At 41.4% G+C, this 15,796-nt stretch overlaps 1 protein-coding gene across 1 annotated transcript in view; it reads left to right on the top strand.

The window, feature by feature from the left end:
* The window catches only part of TTLL5 (tubulin tyrosine ligase-like family, member 5), a 343,961-nt gene that overhangs the window by 159,089 nt on the left and 169,076 nt on the right, over positions 1-15,796 (top strand). The window contains exons 19-20 of the mRNA XM_006865602.1: positions 9,635-9,792; positions 10,769-11,072. Of these exons, the coding sequence (XP_006865664.1) occupies positions 9,635-9,792; positions 10,769-11,072 (462 nt within the window). The remainder of the gene's footprint in view (positions 1-9,634; positions 9,793-10,768; positions 11,073-15,796) is intronic.

Here is a 15,796-nt window from a genome sequence, read left to right as displayed (position 1 = left end):
TTGGACAATAGCTAGCTGACGACGAACCTACATAGGTGGTAAAATTGTGTAGAACTGAATAGACATAAAAACTGAATTACACAAGATGCATCAAAAGAAAATGGAGCTGGTCAGTGTTTAACCATTTCAAGAATCAGTGGTACTAAAGGAAGAAATCTTAGCTGCACATTGGCGAAAAACAGGTGCGTTGGTGGAAGCACTCACTCGTCTATGTCAAGAAATTTGGAAGACAGCTAACCTGACCAGCTGACCGGAATTTATTCATATTTGTGCCCAATCCAAAGAAAGTGACCCTATAGAATGCAGAACATAGCAATATCACATCCAAGCAAAATTCTGCTGGAGATAATTTTTAAATGGCTGCAGCTAGCTGTACATCGCCAGGGAACTGCCAGAAATTCAAACCAGATTCAGAAGACTGCTAATGTCAGATGGATCTTGGATGAAGCAGAGAATACCAGAAAGATGTTTACTTGTGCTTTATTGGTTATGCAGAGGCATTTGATTGGAGCCATAAAACATTGTTAAGAATGGAACTTCCAGAACAGTTAATTGTGCTTATGTGCACCATGTCCATAGACCAAGGGGCAGTTGTTTATGGAAAATGAGGGGATACTGTGTAGTTTAAATCAGGAAAGCTAGGCATTAGGGTTTATATCCTTTCACCATGCTTATTCAGTTTGTATGCTGAGCAAACAATACAAGAAGCTGAACTATATGAAGAAGAACTTGGAATCAGGATTAACGACTTGCAATATGCAGAAGACACAGCTGTGCTTACTGAAAGTGAAGAGGACTTGAAGCACGTGCATTTACGAAGCACATTTGTCAGCCTTTAGTATGGATTACACAATTGTTATGCCTGAACCCATTGCTGCTACCACTGTGCCAGTCCATCTCGTTAGGGGTCTTCCTCTTTTTCACTGACCTCCCCCCCCCACTTTACCAATCATAATGTCCTTCTACAAGAACTGGTTCCTTCTGATAAACATGTCCAAAGTATGAGAGACAAAGTCTTGCCATCCTGGCTTCTAAGGAGCATCTGTCTGTACTTCCAGCACAGATTTGTTTGTTGTTCTAGTAGTCCATGGTATTTTCAATATTCTTCAACACCATAATTTAAATGCATCAATTCTTCTACTGTGTTCTTTATTCATTGTTCAGCTTTCATTTGTATATGAGGCTATTGAAAATACTGAGGGTCAGGCACACCTTAGGCCTCAGACTGATGTCTTTGCTCTTAACAGTTTAAAGAGGTCTTATGCAGCAGATTTGCCTAATGCAATCTGTTTAATTGACTGCTGCTTCCATGAGTGTTGATTTGGAACGAAACAAAATGAAGTCTTCAACAACTTCAAGCTGCTGTCCTTTTTATCTTGTTGTTATTATGTTGTTGTTGTTAAGTGCTGTCGAGTCAGTTCTGACCCATAGCGACCCTAAACAGGATTTCCAAGGCTGTAAATCTTTACGGGAGCAGAAAGTCTCATCTTTCTCCTGTGGGACAGCTGGTAGTTTCGAACTGCTGACCTTGTGATTCGTAGCCCGATTCGTAATCACTACGCTACCAGAGCTCCTTTGATGTCATTTTAGTGGTGAGGATTTTTGTTTTCTTTGCATTGCGATACAATTCATACTGAAGTCTCTGATCTTCATCAGCTTAAGTATTTTAAGTCCTCTTTGCTTCTAGCACGCAAGGCTGCATCATCTGCAGACCGTAGGTTAATAATGAGTCCTCCTCCATTCCTGAAGTTGCGTTCTTTTCCATATAATTCATCTTCTTGGAATATTTTCTCTGTACACAGATTGAATAAATATGGTGAAAAAAACAACCCTTGGGCACACCTTTCCTGATTTTAGATCATCCCCTTGTTCTGTTGGAATGACTGCATCTTGGTGTATGTACAAGTTCCTCATGAGTGCAATTAAGTGTTCTGTAATACCCATTCTTTGCGCTCTAATCCATAGGTTGTCTTGATAAATGGAGAAAATACTGAAGTTGTCAAGGAATTCATTTTACTTGGATCCATAATCAATGTTTACGAAAGTACAATAGCCATGAAATCAAATGACTGTTGCAAAAGATCTGTTTAAAGACCTCACTTTGAGAACTAGGATGTGCCTGACCCAAGCCATGATATTTCTTGTTGCCTCCTCTGCATATAAAAACTGGACAACAAATAAGAAGACCAAAGAAGAATAGATGCCTTTGAGTTATGGTGTTAGAGAAGAATATTGACTATGCCATGGACTGTTAAAAGAGCAAACAGATCTTTCTCAGAAGAAAACCAAACCAAACCAAACCCAGTACCGTCAACTCTGGTCTAACTCATAACAAACCTTTATAGGGTTTCCAAAACTTTTATGCCTCATCTTTCTCCCATACATCAGCTGGTGGGTTGAGGTACTGGCCTTGTGGTTAAAGGTACAGTTTTTATCCTACAGTAACAGAAGTACAGCTGAAATGCTCCGTACATGTCAGGATAGCAATCTTCATTTCATGAACTCTGACCTGTTACCAGGAGGGACAAATCCTGGAGCAGTAAAGTGAAGGTTAGCAAGAGAGAGGAAGACCCTTAGTGAGTTGGATTGATGCAGTGGCAGCAACAGTGGGCTCAGAGAAACACTTGTATGGACGGCTGCAAAAACTGTGTGTGGGCAATGTCTGACTTCCTCTAGCTTCACAAGGGGGAAGAAAGATCAAACTTCAAATCAGCCCAAGGCAGATGCCTCCTCCCTGAACCCTCCTTTACCTTATCCCTCCCACAGCACTTCGGGCTTCACATCTGGGTTCAACAATCCATTGCAACAACCACACAGAATTCACAATACTCACAATTATGGGTTGTTTGTTTTTTTAGGGAAGTGAACAGGGTACAATCCAGGATCAGAAACAACTCAGGATGCAGCAGTTTTCCAATCAGGAGCACCTCTTCCCTGTCTCACTGCCGGCCGGCCTCATTCTTGTCTTTGCTGACCCCTGGGTCTCTGCCCAGCTTTGGCAATTGTTACAAAGCTGTTTTTAACTGGTCTGTAAATGCCCTAAGGGTGCATTCTGCAAGCCAGCCTCCTGCCCCTAGACACTCATCTTTACTCTGTCCCTGGATCCAGAAGCCTGCAGCTGCTCTGTCTGTCTATGCTGCCACCTCTTCCATGAGGACCTCTGTTCTCGTCGCTTTTCTAGGTAGAGATCTCATGCCTCACTCATGCTCTTTGTGATGGTCCTGGGATAGATGGCTCCTTTTAAACTTAGTTGGAGGGCAAAGCTAACCAATCCAGCCTTAGAGCCCGATATAACCTATTTAGATGGTTCCTCTCAATCATTTGGTGGGAATTAAGAAGACACTGGATAGAAAAAAGCCATTCAAGTAAATTCAAGTTACCACAATGGCACAGGACTGAATAGTGTTTCATTTTTGTTGTATCTAGGGTTCCTATGAGTCAGACCCAATTTAAGGATACCTAGGAGCAGGAGTCCTGCCTGGTGTGGCACTGTGGGATAAAGCACTAGACCATAAGGTCAGTTTGAACCACAGGATCAGTGGTTCAAATTCACCAGCCACTCCTTGGAAACCCTATACAGGGTCACTTTAAGTTGGAACCGACTCCATGGCACTTCACAACAACAAGAAGAGTAAATATACACGTAAACAAATGAGTACAAGTAAAACTGGGGAAATCTATAATAATAATAATAATAGAGTATTAAATGAAAAGAAATTGAATGTGGAGAGAATGTTTTAAAGGAGAAGCAAAAGCCTAGTTAAACATGATGGTGCCCAGTTCCTAAGGAAGGGTCACAACCTTAGTTTAGAGACAGTGGAGGTTACCTCTTTTTAAAGAGTTTTGGTTTTGTGTGTAAATGTGGAAACTCTTTCTGATGGGCATCCTGTTTGAACTCGATGAGGACTGAGATTGGTTTCCTTCTCTAGTGAAAGTAGAAGGAGCTCTTGAGTCTGAGATCTAAGCCCTGGGTCTCAATTTGAACTCTTTAAATGTAGCGTTACAGGATAATGCACTGGACTGCAAGGCCAGTGGTTCAAATTCACCAGCTGTTCCTCAGAAATCCTATACAGGATTGCCATGAGTGGGATCCTACTCAATGGCACTGACAACAACAACAACAAGTTGTTACCTTGAGCATATCACAGATTCATCTTCTCCTGCATCTTTCTTTATGTAATGGGACTAGTAATTTCTTCACATGATTATTGTGAGAAATTAGTATGATTTGCTTTGTAAATAGATATGCAACTACAAGTAATAGTTAATGATATTTCTCTAGATTTCATTTGTCTTATCCCTTGAACTTTGTATTGAGCCTTTCTCAAGACCATAGTTTTCTCCTTTCCTCTGAGAATGTTCTCAGTGCTTCTCTGTCTCTTCTCCAAAATGCCCTCTTTGGTTCCAGATTTATATTGAATCCCTGCAGTAAGAATGTGCAAACTCGTCTTCATTTGTGTATGTGTGAACGCAAGAGAGAATACCTGAGTAGTATTCTCTAACCCACTTTTTCTTTCTTCGTCTGCAGGGGAAATCCCAGAAGAAGTTTATTGACAGGAAGAACACGGTAACTGATTTTTAAAGGTTGAGAAACTGTTTCCACGTGCATACTGTGTGGCCATGCACAGATTTTGCACAGTACTTTGTAAAACCGTTTTCAATTCGGCTCAGCTTGAATAATAACATCAACATATGTTCTACTGAAACAGTATTTTGTGGCCAATTTTCACAAACTAAGGTTGGGATTTACTGTATTAAAGCTACAGATAATATATTTCAATTTGTTTGTATTGTATGGGATACAATAAGAGTATCCTTGTGTGTTTGTATGAAAGATGCTAATGCTTGAATGAGATCTTTAGACTACTGTTATGTTTGATTCAAGTAAGAGTTTATTTTTTGGCCTTGACATCCTGTTGCCTTCAGGGACTGAGCCACAAAACTAGAAGTGTGCAAATTATCTGTGGCTCTTCATTGTGGCCAAGGAGAGAAAGGTCTTAACAAAAACATTTGAAACTAAACACAGATTCTCAGATAATAGAGCATTTGAGACCTAAGGTACATCACCTTCATGCTGGACCTCTTTAAAAGGATTAGTGGCAATAGTAATACGATCTCTTATTTTGCATTTAAGAATTATTTAAAACAAACTTGGCTTCTTAAGTTTGTTTTAAATGATTTGAAGTGTACGTCTAAATTTTTCTTTGAGGAAGGAAGATATCAGACTTGTCATTTAATGAAGGGAGAAGCTGAGAGAAAGGAAGCTTACAGTTTGACTCCAAATGAAAATCATGCTTATTTTTATGTTTTAGGAAGTTTTTAGTGAACGCATATGACCCCTTAGGGTATAACATTATTGATCTGAAAATTTAAAAGGAAAAAACCTTTAAAAGAATATTTTAAGGCCAATGGGACTTTTCTTTCTCCATTTCTTTGCTCTTGTTTTATTTTTGCCATCAGTAGGGGTTTTTGGTAATGTGGAAATGTAACTAAATGAAAACTAGAATCTGCTTCTTAAGAAAAATTTCTAGTACTATTTATTGAATGCAGAAGCATTCATAGAAAGCTATGAGGTAGTGTCTTTATTTAGATTACATTCATAGTCCTCCCAAACTGGAAACAGCCTGGGTGTCCATCAACACGAGATTGTGTATACTGTGGATTATTACAACAATGGACTGTACTATTGTTGTTAAGTACCATGGAGTCGGTTCCGACTCTTAGTGACCCTGCACAGGGTTTCCAAGGCTGTAAATCTTTACGGGAGCAGAACGCCTCATCTTCTTCCCGCAGAACAGCTGGTAGTTTCGAACTGCCGACTTCAGGTTAGCGGCCCAATTCGTAACCACTATGCTACCAGAGCTCCTTATGGACTATACTACCCAGTGATAAAAAGGACTGTGATTAGTGATACAAACATGGAGGAATCAAAAAAGCATTTTGGATGAAAGAAGCTTTACAAAAGAGTTCATACTGTATGGTTCCATTTTTATGATGCTCTGAAACAGACAAAATTAATACATAGTGCAAAATTTGAAACAATTGTTGCATCTAGGGGCATGAGGGTGGGATCGACTGGGAATAGACATGAGCTCATTCTGAGATAACTCATGTTTTATACGTAGGCAACGTTTGGATTACATGGTTCTGCACATTTGTCAAATATGGACAGGTAGGATTTGGATATTTCACTGTATATACATTTTACCTTGCCCCAAAAAATGTGGGGGAAGCCATCATACGAATACTGATCTCTAGCCATTGTTAATCATGCCTGCAAAAGTGGTTAGGATTGAAGTGCACTGATGTCTGTAACTTAGCTTTGAAATCCTTTGAAAGCAGGTGAATTGCTGAGTAAGTAGAGGAATGGCTGGCTGGTTCGGTGTGTGATGAAGTATAGTAGAAGTTTACTGGTAGAAACTAAGTGGTGGCTGTGTGGGTATTCATCCACAATTCTTTAAACTTTTAAAAAAATGTTTTTGTAATAAAATGCTTGAAAAATCAAGTAGGTATAGCTAAAAGGTATGACAGTTTATTTGTAGAGAATTGAGTGTATGATCGGGAGTCTCATAAGCATCACTCATCCAGTGTGATCAACAAGACAGGTGTGGCCTTGCCCGTATGGGCCTGTACTTCTGACTTACCAGGTTTACATCTTCCTTAGCAGTCCCTACCCTACATCTCTTCTATTCATTAGGATTTATCTGTTAGCCAGAGTTCACAGTTCACAGTTATTATTATAGAATATCTCTATTTTAAGGAAATTTTTAGTAACTTTTGTTTATTTCTGATCTTTTAATATTCCTATTCTCAGAAACTTTTTGTGTATCTGTGTGATATTGAGAACTTGGCTGAGACGAATGAATCTCTCTATCTTGAAAAAAGATTTGTTATGATTATTGGCTGCAGCAGTGGACTCAGCCATACCTACTGCTGTAAAGATGACACAGTACCAGACACTGTTTCCTTCTGTTATACGAGGTAGCTGTGAGTTGAAAGTGACTCAACAGCATCTGACTACAACCACAGCCTGAAAGACAAAGTTCTTGGAAAATCCAGACACAAAGAACTATCAACAATCTTGTTTTATCAGTGGGCGTCGCTTCATGAGAACAGGCACAAAGCTTGAATTTTCTGAAGTGGCATATTGACTCCCACCCATTTAATCAGGATGAGCCTAAACATGAAGCTATCTCGGCTCACAGTCAGTTTTGAAAATACTCTCTCTGTGAAGGGAGCGATGTTTGTGTGCCTACAGAATGGAGATGCCAGGTTATACCCCATAGATTTTGCCTATAGAATGATCAAATTTGACTGAGTTGATCAGACATTCATTCAAACAAATGACATATGTGATTTTTATTTTTTATGTTAGATTTATTTTATTATTTAATTGACTGAAAATCTATTTTTCACAGGCTTTTTTTTTTTTTTTTGGTTCAATCGTAGGGACTGTGATAAGTTGGGTTTAAACTATTTTTAAAGTTTACTCGTTTGTTTCCCATTTCTCCCATGTTCTGGAGGGAAGGCCTTCGTAGATTTACTACCTAGGCCAGCCACCCAGAAATTCTTATCAAAAAGCCCTAAATAGATCAAAAGACACAGCCTTTCCTTTAGATTCAGAAACTGAAAACTCCCAGAGGAATTAAGATGAGTCCTTGACCTCAAAGGAAAGTGCTCACAAACAGAGAGAGTTCAGAACCAACCAGTTAGAGCCTAAGATCTCAGACTTCCTGTTTTTAGACATTGCCATGACCTAGAGCTCTCACTCTCTTTGGTGACTTGTCATCTTTGTCTGCCTTGTTCTTTGCCCTTGACTCCTTGTCTGGGCTAAGCCGGATTTGGGGTTTGTCTTACTTTAATGTCTAATGTAGCTGCTGCCATCCCCTTCTCCCCAGCTGTGGTCCCACTCATGAGAATTGAATTTGGCCTTGTCCTTCATCTACCTGCCTTTGTGCATTAAACCTAGGGCTTCATAGGCAAATCCCAACTATATTGCTACTGTGTGGTAAGTATCTGCAGAGTCCCATTTCCAGATTGTGGAAACGGTTCCTACCCTTGCTGCTCCGCTTCTCCATCCTGTCATCAGCTGCTCCTGCGGCACTGTCTCAGAGCCAGCTCCCCCCAGAACAAGCCCCCTCTAGCTCTCACTACTCCTCTGGGTTCATTCATTTGCTGGTTTACATAATCTCATGGAGCATATACAGCTATAGCTCTATCACAACCAGGAAGATACCAAGTGAAGAGACACATCGAGTGATATCTGGGAAGGGCCACGGTGTGGGTTGTCCATGTCCCCACAAGGCTCTCCCCTGTGCATGGTCACCAACCAGTAAGCTGTGCACGAGTCTCAGGATCCACAGCTCTTATTGGTCTGAGCTTGTGACCATGATTGATAGGGGAGGCTTAGTCAGCATTGGAGTCCTGGTGTGGTGCTGTGGGTTAAATGCACTGGACTGCAAGGTCACTTTGAACCTCAAGATCGGCAGTTCAGGCTCAGCAGCCACTCCTTGGAAACTCTATACAAGGTTACTACGAGTTGGTACTGACTTGATGACTCCTAACAACAGTAAGTCAGCATTGGCCCCCAGTAGTCCCTCCTGGTCTGGTCAACTTCCACTCATTAGCCACTAGTGTTGGTATTGCTTAGAAGAGCAAAGAACAAAGACCACATTGCTTTTTCTAAGGTGATCCCATACCTCTCATCTCTGACTCTTTCTTCCTTTCTGACTGGCATTCAATACGTGCAGAGTCCCTGCCACCTCTCTCCACGGACTCTGCTGGCTAATTAGTATCTAAAGGAGGAACAGGAGCTGGGTTGGCCCTCTGGAGGCCTGATGAGTCCCTAGGTCATGATGGTTTTTAAGTCACTTCACCTCATCTCAGCCTTACTCATTCTATAGTTATTTAATGTTGTATGCATTGGCCTGCTGGCACAATGGTTAAGTGCTCAGCTGCTAACCAAAAGGTCTGTGGTTCCAATCCAGCAAGCCACGCTGTAGGAGAAAGGTGTGGAGTCCACTTCTATAAAGATTACGGTCTTGGAAACCCTACAGGGTGCAGTTCTGTCGTGTTCTGTAGGATCACTGTGAGTCCGAATTGACTCCACAGTAATGGGCTCTGTAAGACATAATGACTAAGAATGAAACAAACGCCTCCTGCGGCCGCCTAGCCTAAAAGTTAATATGTTACTGGTATGTCTTATTCATTTTAAAGTAGCACTTTATGGTCCGCGCAGTAGAAAAATAGCAGTATTACTGAATACTTGGTGGTGGTGTTAAGTGCTGTTGAGTCAGTTCCCACTCATAGTGATCCTGTATAGGGTATCTGAAGAGTGACTGGTGGGTGTGAACTGCTGACCTTGTGGTTAGCAGTCAAGTGCTTATCCTACAGCGCCCCTCGGGACTCTGAATACTTAAATGCTGTCTTCAAATGTATCTTTGCTCAGAATATTTTACAGATTCGTTAGTGGGTTTGACTGTAGGTTCCAATCCTCCTTCCCCCTATTTATTTATCTGTCAGACCTCTGAGAATTTGTGAGTCTTCTATCACACAGAACTCTGCCGTGTTCGGAGTGTAATCAAGACGGGAACTGTATGCAGGTGGTACCTACCATATTGTGTGTTTTTTTCAGAATGACTTCTGAAGGAGCACCGGAATTAAAGGTGGAGAGTACGAACTCGAAGGCCAAGCTGCATGCAGCTCTTTATGAACGGAAGCTCCTGTCTCTGGAAGTGCGGAAACGTAGACGTCGGAGTGGCAGGTTAAGGACGATGAGGCCAAAATACCCAGGTACCTGCTGGTGTGCTTTCACTGAACTCGTTACCCTAGCCTCCTAGACTGTGGGAACTGGTTTCTTAATCAATACCTAATGAGTCCGAAATCTCCTTGACCACATGTGCTTAGTTCTTTTTTGTAGCCTTTTTCTCTGAAACTGAATTTCTAAATTATAGATTTTAAACCTCCCATTCTATACTGTTTGCAGTGGAGAACAGCTGAAACACATGCATTTTGGCTTTTGCTCTTATTCCAACATTATGTAAACACCTCATACTCTATCTTGTTAGCTTCAGTTCAATGGAATTTTGAGCCTTATTGTTCAGGTTTTTATGTTCAGGCATAAAGCCCAGTCTATCCTTTGGCATTTCTGAATAGCGTAAACAATTCCAATGTAAACAGACAAAGGGAACTTTCTTTCTATCCCAGATTCTTTGTTCCTTCCTCTTTACTGAGCACTGGTATTAGGCTGCATGCGCATAACTGGCTTTACATTGATGAGTAAGAATGAAGTGGTCTCTGCCCTTGTAGTACCTATAGTGAGTGGAGGAGAAGGATAATGAATAAGTATAGGATAGAAATACAAAGAAGCTTCAAAAATTTAATGGAAAAATCCATTATCTTTCATTCCATTTGTCTGTGGATTTTTTGAAGGTCCTTTGTACATCCCCTACTCCATGATGCTCCACTGTAGCTCCATGAAGTCCTTCAGAAAACATGTGACTCTAGTGATTACTCATCTAAGATTTTTCTCCTTTAATGTTGTGAATCAGTCCCTTATATTATGCTGAGAACTATAGACTCTAATGAAGATCATTAATAAATTTTTAAAGTATATAAGCTTGGAGGGTGACATGTGCATGGTGACACTTCGGTGCCTCATATATGATCTGGTTTAGAAATGGCTTTTACTAAAAAGGTAAAAGTTGGGTATTGGGAGAGAGGAAAATTTAATCCTTTTTTCAGCAACATGGTGATTCTTCGCATTTAGTGATTACCCAACCAGCTGAAATGAATGTTAAAACTGAGACAGAGAGTGAAGAAGAGGAAGAAGGTGCATTAGACAATGAAGATGAAGAACAGGAAGCCTCCTTGGAGGAGTCTGCAGGATCCCTTGGAGAAAATCAAGCCAAGTATGCACCCTCATTGACCGTTGTGGTAGAAAATTCACCCAAAGAAACCTTGAAAGTTTTGGAATGGAATAATAAAAATGAACAGAGCTGCAAAATTGAGACTCGAAAACCAGGGCCTAAATTTAGCCTGATGCAAATTCTACAAGACAATGGGAATCTTAGGTATGTACCTTTTATCATTATGATTATAATACGGGTAATGTGGTTGTATTGTTGTTAAGTGCCATCAAGGTGGTTCCAACTCATTGCGACCCTGTAGAGGGTTTCTGAAGAGCAACTGGTGGGATTTGAACTGCCAACCTCGTGATTCGCAGGCCAGTGCTGGTCCTACAGCAACACACCAGGAGTAGTATCATCAGTCATACTGATAAGAGTTAACTCAAATTAACAACATTTGTGTACCAAGTACTGTGCTAATGACTTCACTGCTAGTTTTTTAGGTTAAATGTTCGCAGCAAGTCTATGAAATAATGACCATGGTTGAATATTGCTATTTTTAAAGACATTGTTGTTTTTGTTGAGTTGGTTATAAGTCAGAGTGACCCTGTTTCTGAGAGCAGAAGTCACGTAGTCAGCCCCTCAGTAAATGCTTGTTGAGTGCCTGCACTGTGTCAGGAATTGTGTTCGTTCTGTGGTGTTAAAATAGAAGACAAGACAGGCTCTTCTTGCTTATAGTTTGATGTGGAAACCAGACAGTGAACAAAGGAACCAGGTCATTTCAAGCAGTGAAAAGTGCTAAGAAGATAATTTAAAAAAAAAAGGTGTAGAGAGTAAATGAGCTGAAGTTATTTTGAATTGTAGTAATTGGAGACTCCCCTTTGGGATGAATCCTGAGTGAATGATGGAGGAATAAATGATGTAACTGCCTAGGAGCAGAATATTCTAGACAGAATGGCAAGTGCCAAGGCCTTGACCCTACGATGAGTTTGGCATGTTTGATAAATTCAGCTGCGTGGAGACAAGCCTGTCTTGTAAGATAAGAGCCTGAAAAACTTGGGTGACATGATGTTGTTATCAAGGGTCTGCGGAGCCTGACCTGCCCTTTTCCGACAGGACCACTTTTAAGCTGATGAGTGCCATGGCTCGCATGTGTCTTAGAAAGTGTATTTTGGTTACCGGGTGGCACAGTGATTGGTAAAAGGAGAAACTCAAGGCAGGGAGAGGAGTCTGAGGACCGTGACAATAGTCCCGAGCCAGCAAGATGAAGGCCTGGACCGGAGCCGTGACTATAGGAATGGAGAGAATAGGTGGACTCAGCTGGCTATATATGTGAGGTCCATGGCTTGGGCTGAGTCTCTCATTAGTCATAAGAACTCCAAAAGAAACTGAGTGATGCCATTAGTCAAAATAAGGAACAGAGGGATTGGTTTCAAAAGAGAAAGACAAGGGGCTTCAGAACATTTGTGTAAAAACTCCATTATCTTTTCACTTTATTTTTCCACAAACATTTGAAGCCCCCTCGTAATGTGAGCCACTTGGGGCCCTGGGAGGTAGGCGTGCTCGAGGACACAGCTGGCCAATAGATAGGTGAGAATACAGTGCTGTATGTCAGGGTTGAACAGACCGTACGGTTAGTGCTTGAAGTTTCATGATGTATGAGTTTGTCCAGTCCAGTTTACTCTACAAGCATTGTTGTTGTTAAGTGTTGTCAAGTCGCTTCTGACTTATAACGACTGTGTATAGGGTTTCCGAGGAGCAGCTGGTGAGCTTGAACCGCCCGCCTTTGCAGTTCAAACCGACTTTGCAGTCCAGCACATTACCCACAGTAGTGTCACACCAGGACAGAGGAGCAAAGGAAGAGAATGAAGTCCCGGGAAACATCAGTGGTTAGTGCATGGGCCATCAGAGAGACCAAGAAATGGCGATGAAGACATTTTAAAACACAAAAGAACCTCTGCCATTGAGTTGATTCCAACTCAGAACAACCCTAAATTAAGATTTCTGAGATGTTACTCTTTATGGAACAGTTTCATCCAGCAGAGCGGCTGCTGTATTTGAACTGCCCACTTTGCTTAGCAGCTCAGTGCCTAACCCACAATGCCACCAGGGCTCCTTAGCAATCAGAAGTTGTTGTTGTTAAGTGCTGTTGAGCTGGTTCCGACAAACATTGTATAGGGTTTCTGAAGAGTGGCTTGTGGGTTTTGAACTTGGGACTTTGTGGTGGTTAGCAGTTAAGTGCTGCTCCTACAGTGCCACACCAGGGTTCCAATTAGATCGACGTAAAAGCAGGAGGAACTAGTATGGCAGAAGCTACAGATGAGCGTTTCAGGTCTGTAGAGTGCTCTAGACAAGTCACGTCACACTGAAAGCAGATGCCGGAATGTGTGACTTTGGGCAGACCATGTGCATGGAAGAGTAGTGGCGAGTTGAGGAAGTAAAAAGCAAGTGTGAATTCCGAGGATTTGGCAGTGTGAGAATGGTGAGGATGCATCAGGGAGAGAGCAAATGAAGAGAGGAGAATACTCTTTAAGGCTCTTGAGCTTATTTACAGGAATGAATGGCAAGAAAAATAGAGTTGCAGAGATGGCTATATTGATGGAGTGGTAGGGTTCTAAAGGAAGGTGGAAAGAGGCCAGTGGGGAACATCAGAAAGTCGGGGTAGGGGGTTGGGAGGAAAGACTGCCCTGGATGCCTATGGTAGTTAGAAATTGAGGAGGAAAGATGTTCAGGGAATTTATACTTGATGGCCTTTCTTTTGTCAGTTAAGCCAGAAGCCGGTTCTTGTACCAAGAGGATGGAGCAAGACGTTGGGGCTTAGAGACTACAGGATGAGGGTAGACTGAAAGCTGGGAGTAGTGTTGTGGAGGCATGGCCAGTTCCATTGGTGGAGCTCATGCTGAACTCAGAAGACCTGGGCTCTGGCTGTGTTAGTGGTGGTGGTGGTGTTCAATGCCGTTGAGTTGGTTCTGACCCATAGCGACCTTGTATAGGGTTTCCTAGGAGCGGCTGGTGAGCTTGAACCACCGACCTTGCAGCCCAGCGCATTACCCCAGAGCACCACACCAGTGTGAGCAGCTAGCTATATGTGACATTGGCGGAGTCAAAGGACAGGCCTCAGAGCCTTAGTTTCCTTCTGTCAAGCTACAGTGTGAGATGAGACACGTTTTTAAACTGTGCTTCCTAGAGGGAAAAGTATTGAACATAAACAGTTTGGAAACCACTGGAATATATGCTGAGGTCCATTCCAGAAATAACATTCCACTTAGCTATTGTAGAGAAATTCTTTCTTCATACATTTTATGGATCTCATTTTCAATGAGAAAACTGTTGTCATTGCAGTGCGTGCTCCTATAAATGAGGGGTTTTCAGACTGTTCCCTGCTTTTAGTTCTGAGGAAGCAGCCCAGTGGCGGCTGAGGGGCCTGGAGAAGGTCTTTGGTGAGATTTTATGCTCCTGGCCCTAGCTCCCTACTTGTATATTTTATGTACAGCACTGAGGAGTCACATACGTGTTTTATTTAGTTATTTTTTTCAATGAGTTCCTTTAGTATAAGTCATCCTGATTTTCATTCTTTCATTGTATTTGTTTGTTTCAGCTAAGTAGCTGATCCTTGTGCCCCCTGTACCTTGGGGGAAATTTCAAGAATTAACATACCAGAGATCTTCTTCTAAGGGTTCATAGAAATTGAAAATTCAACAATTGTTCTTTTGATTTGCAACAAAACAGTGATGGAAATCTCATAAGCATTTACTTCCCTTATTCAAAAGATCTTTATGTTTTAATATTAGGGACTCATCAGTGAAGTTGGGCAGTCTGTTACTACATTTAGAGGTGTCTGAAGTACGCCATTTCTAGATCATTATATTGCATGAGAACTTGTTGACCAAAATTTTCTTTTTCATTTATTTTAACTTGAAAATAATTTCTTATGGAGGTCAAGGTCATGGAAATGATTGAGGGGGAAGTGGTCGAAAGTCTCAGGGTGAACAAGAATGTAATTGTTGTCCTTGTTGAGAAACATTTGAAAATATAAATATATTGTTTCAAAGTCATATGTGATCCAATAAACTAGCCTGAAGTTGTATGTATTAAACTCTCAAGAGCTAATCTCTTACCCAACTGTATTTCCCTCCCTTCTAATCCCTCTAACACACACATAGAGGTTAGGCCTGCTAAGGATTTCCAGTATACTCTGGACAAACACTTCATCCTGTCACTGGGAATAGTGAGTAAAAAGCATTCAGTGATTACATGTGTGAGGATTGTAAACAAAGTTTGTGTTGGGCCCTAATCTTCGCTGATGTCATTTTGGCTACAGTGTCAGAAGGCCGATCAGCTGAAGTAACCAAAATCTAGCCTGAAAGAAACAGATCTGCTACAATTTACAGCTGAAGTGCTGATCATCAGTGGGTCTCTGGTACTTCTGTCTTCCAGACTACAATTTCATCATGTTTCCTTGTTTCCAACCTCCACCACCAAGCAGAAAGCCACTGGGGTCTTCCGTGATATCTCTGAGGCAGGTTTAACTACATTCATGCATTTCTTTCCCTCACTGAACTGAACAGCTGAGCCTACCCTGGTCTGGCAGTTCATCTACGCCAGGCTGTGTTGGACCTCACTCATTTGTTCTGGGCTCCAGCCACTCCCGCCTTTTAGTTGAGAAAAGTATGACCTTAACATTGGGTCTCAGAAGTTCCTTTGTAGGATTTATCTATTTCCTGTCTTGGAGGCTTTTGCACACCAAAAATACTAGTTGCCATAGCAAAATCCGTGCTTTTGCACTAAACTGATAAGTATGTTCTTAAGGGCGTCCAAGGCAGAAAACCTTTCCACATTAATACAACGTTTTCATGAAGATTCACTACTTCTTTCCATTCCCCCAAGAAAGTTGTTAAAAAGTTCAAAGAATAAGGTCTTAATTGTTAGGAAACCTGATTTTCTAGTCC

The sequence above is a fragment of the Chrysochloris asiatica genome, unplaced genomic scaffold, assembly GCF_000296735.1.
Source record: "Chrysochloris asiatica unplaced genomic scaffold, ChrAsi1.0 scaffold00079, whole genome shotgun sequence".
Taxonomy (NCBI): domain Eukaryota; kingdom Metazoa; phylum Chordata; class Mammalia; order Afrosoricida; family Chrysochloridae; genus Chrysochloris; species Chrysochloris asiatica.
Note: the sequence above shows the minus strand (reverse complement) of the source record. Positions and strands in the feature narration are given on the sequence as shown.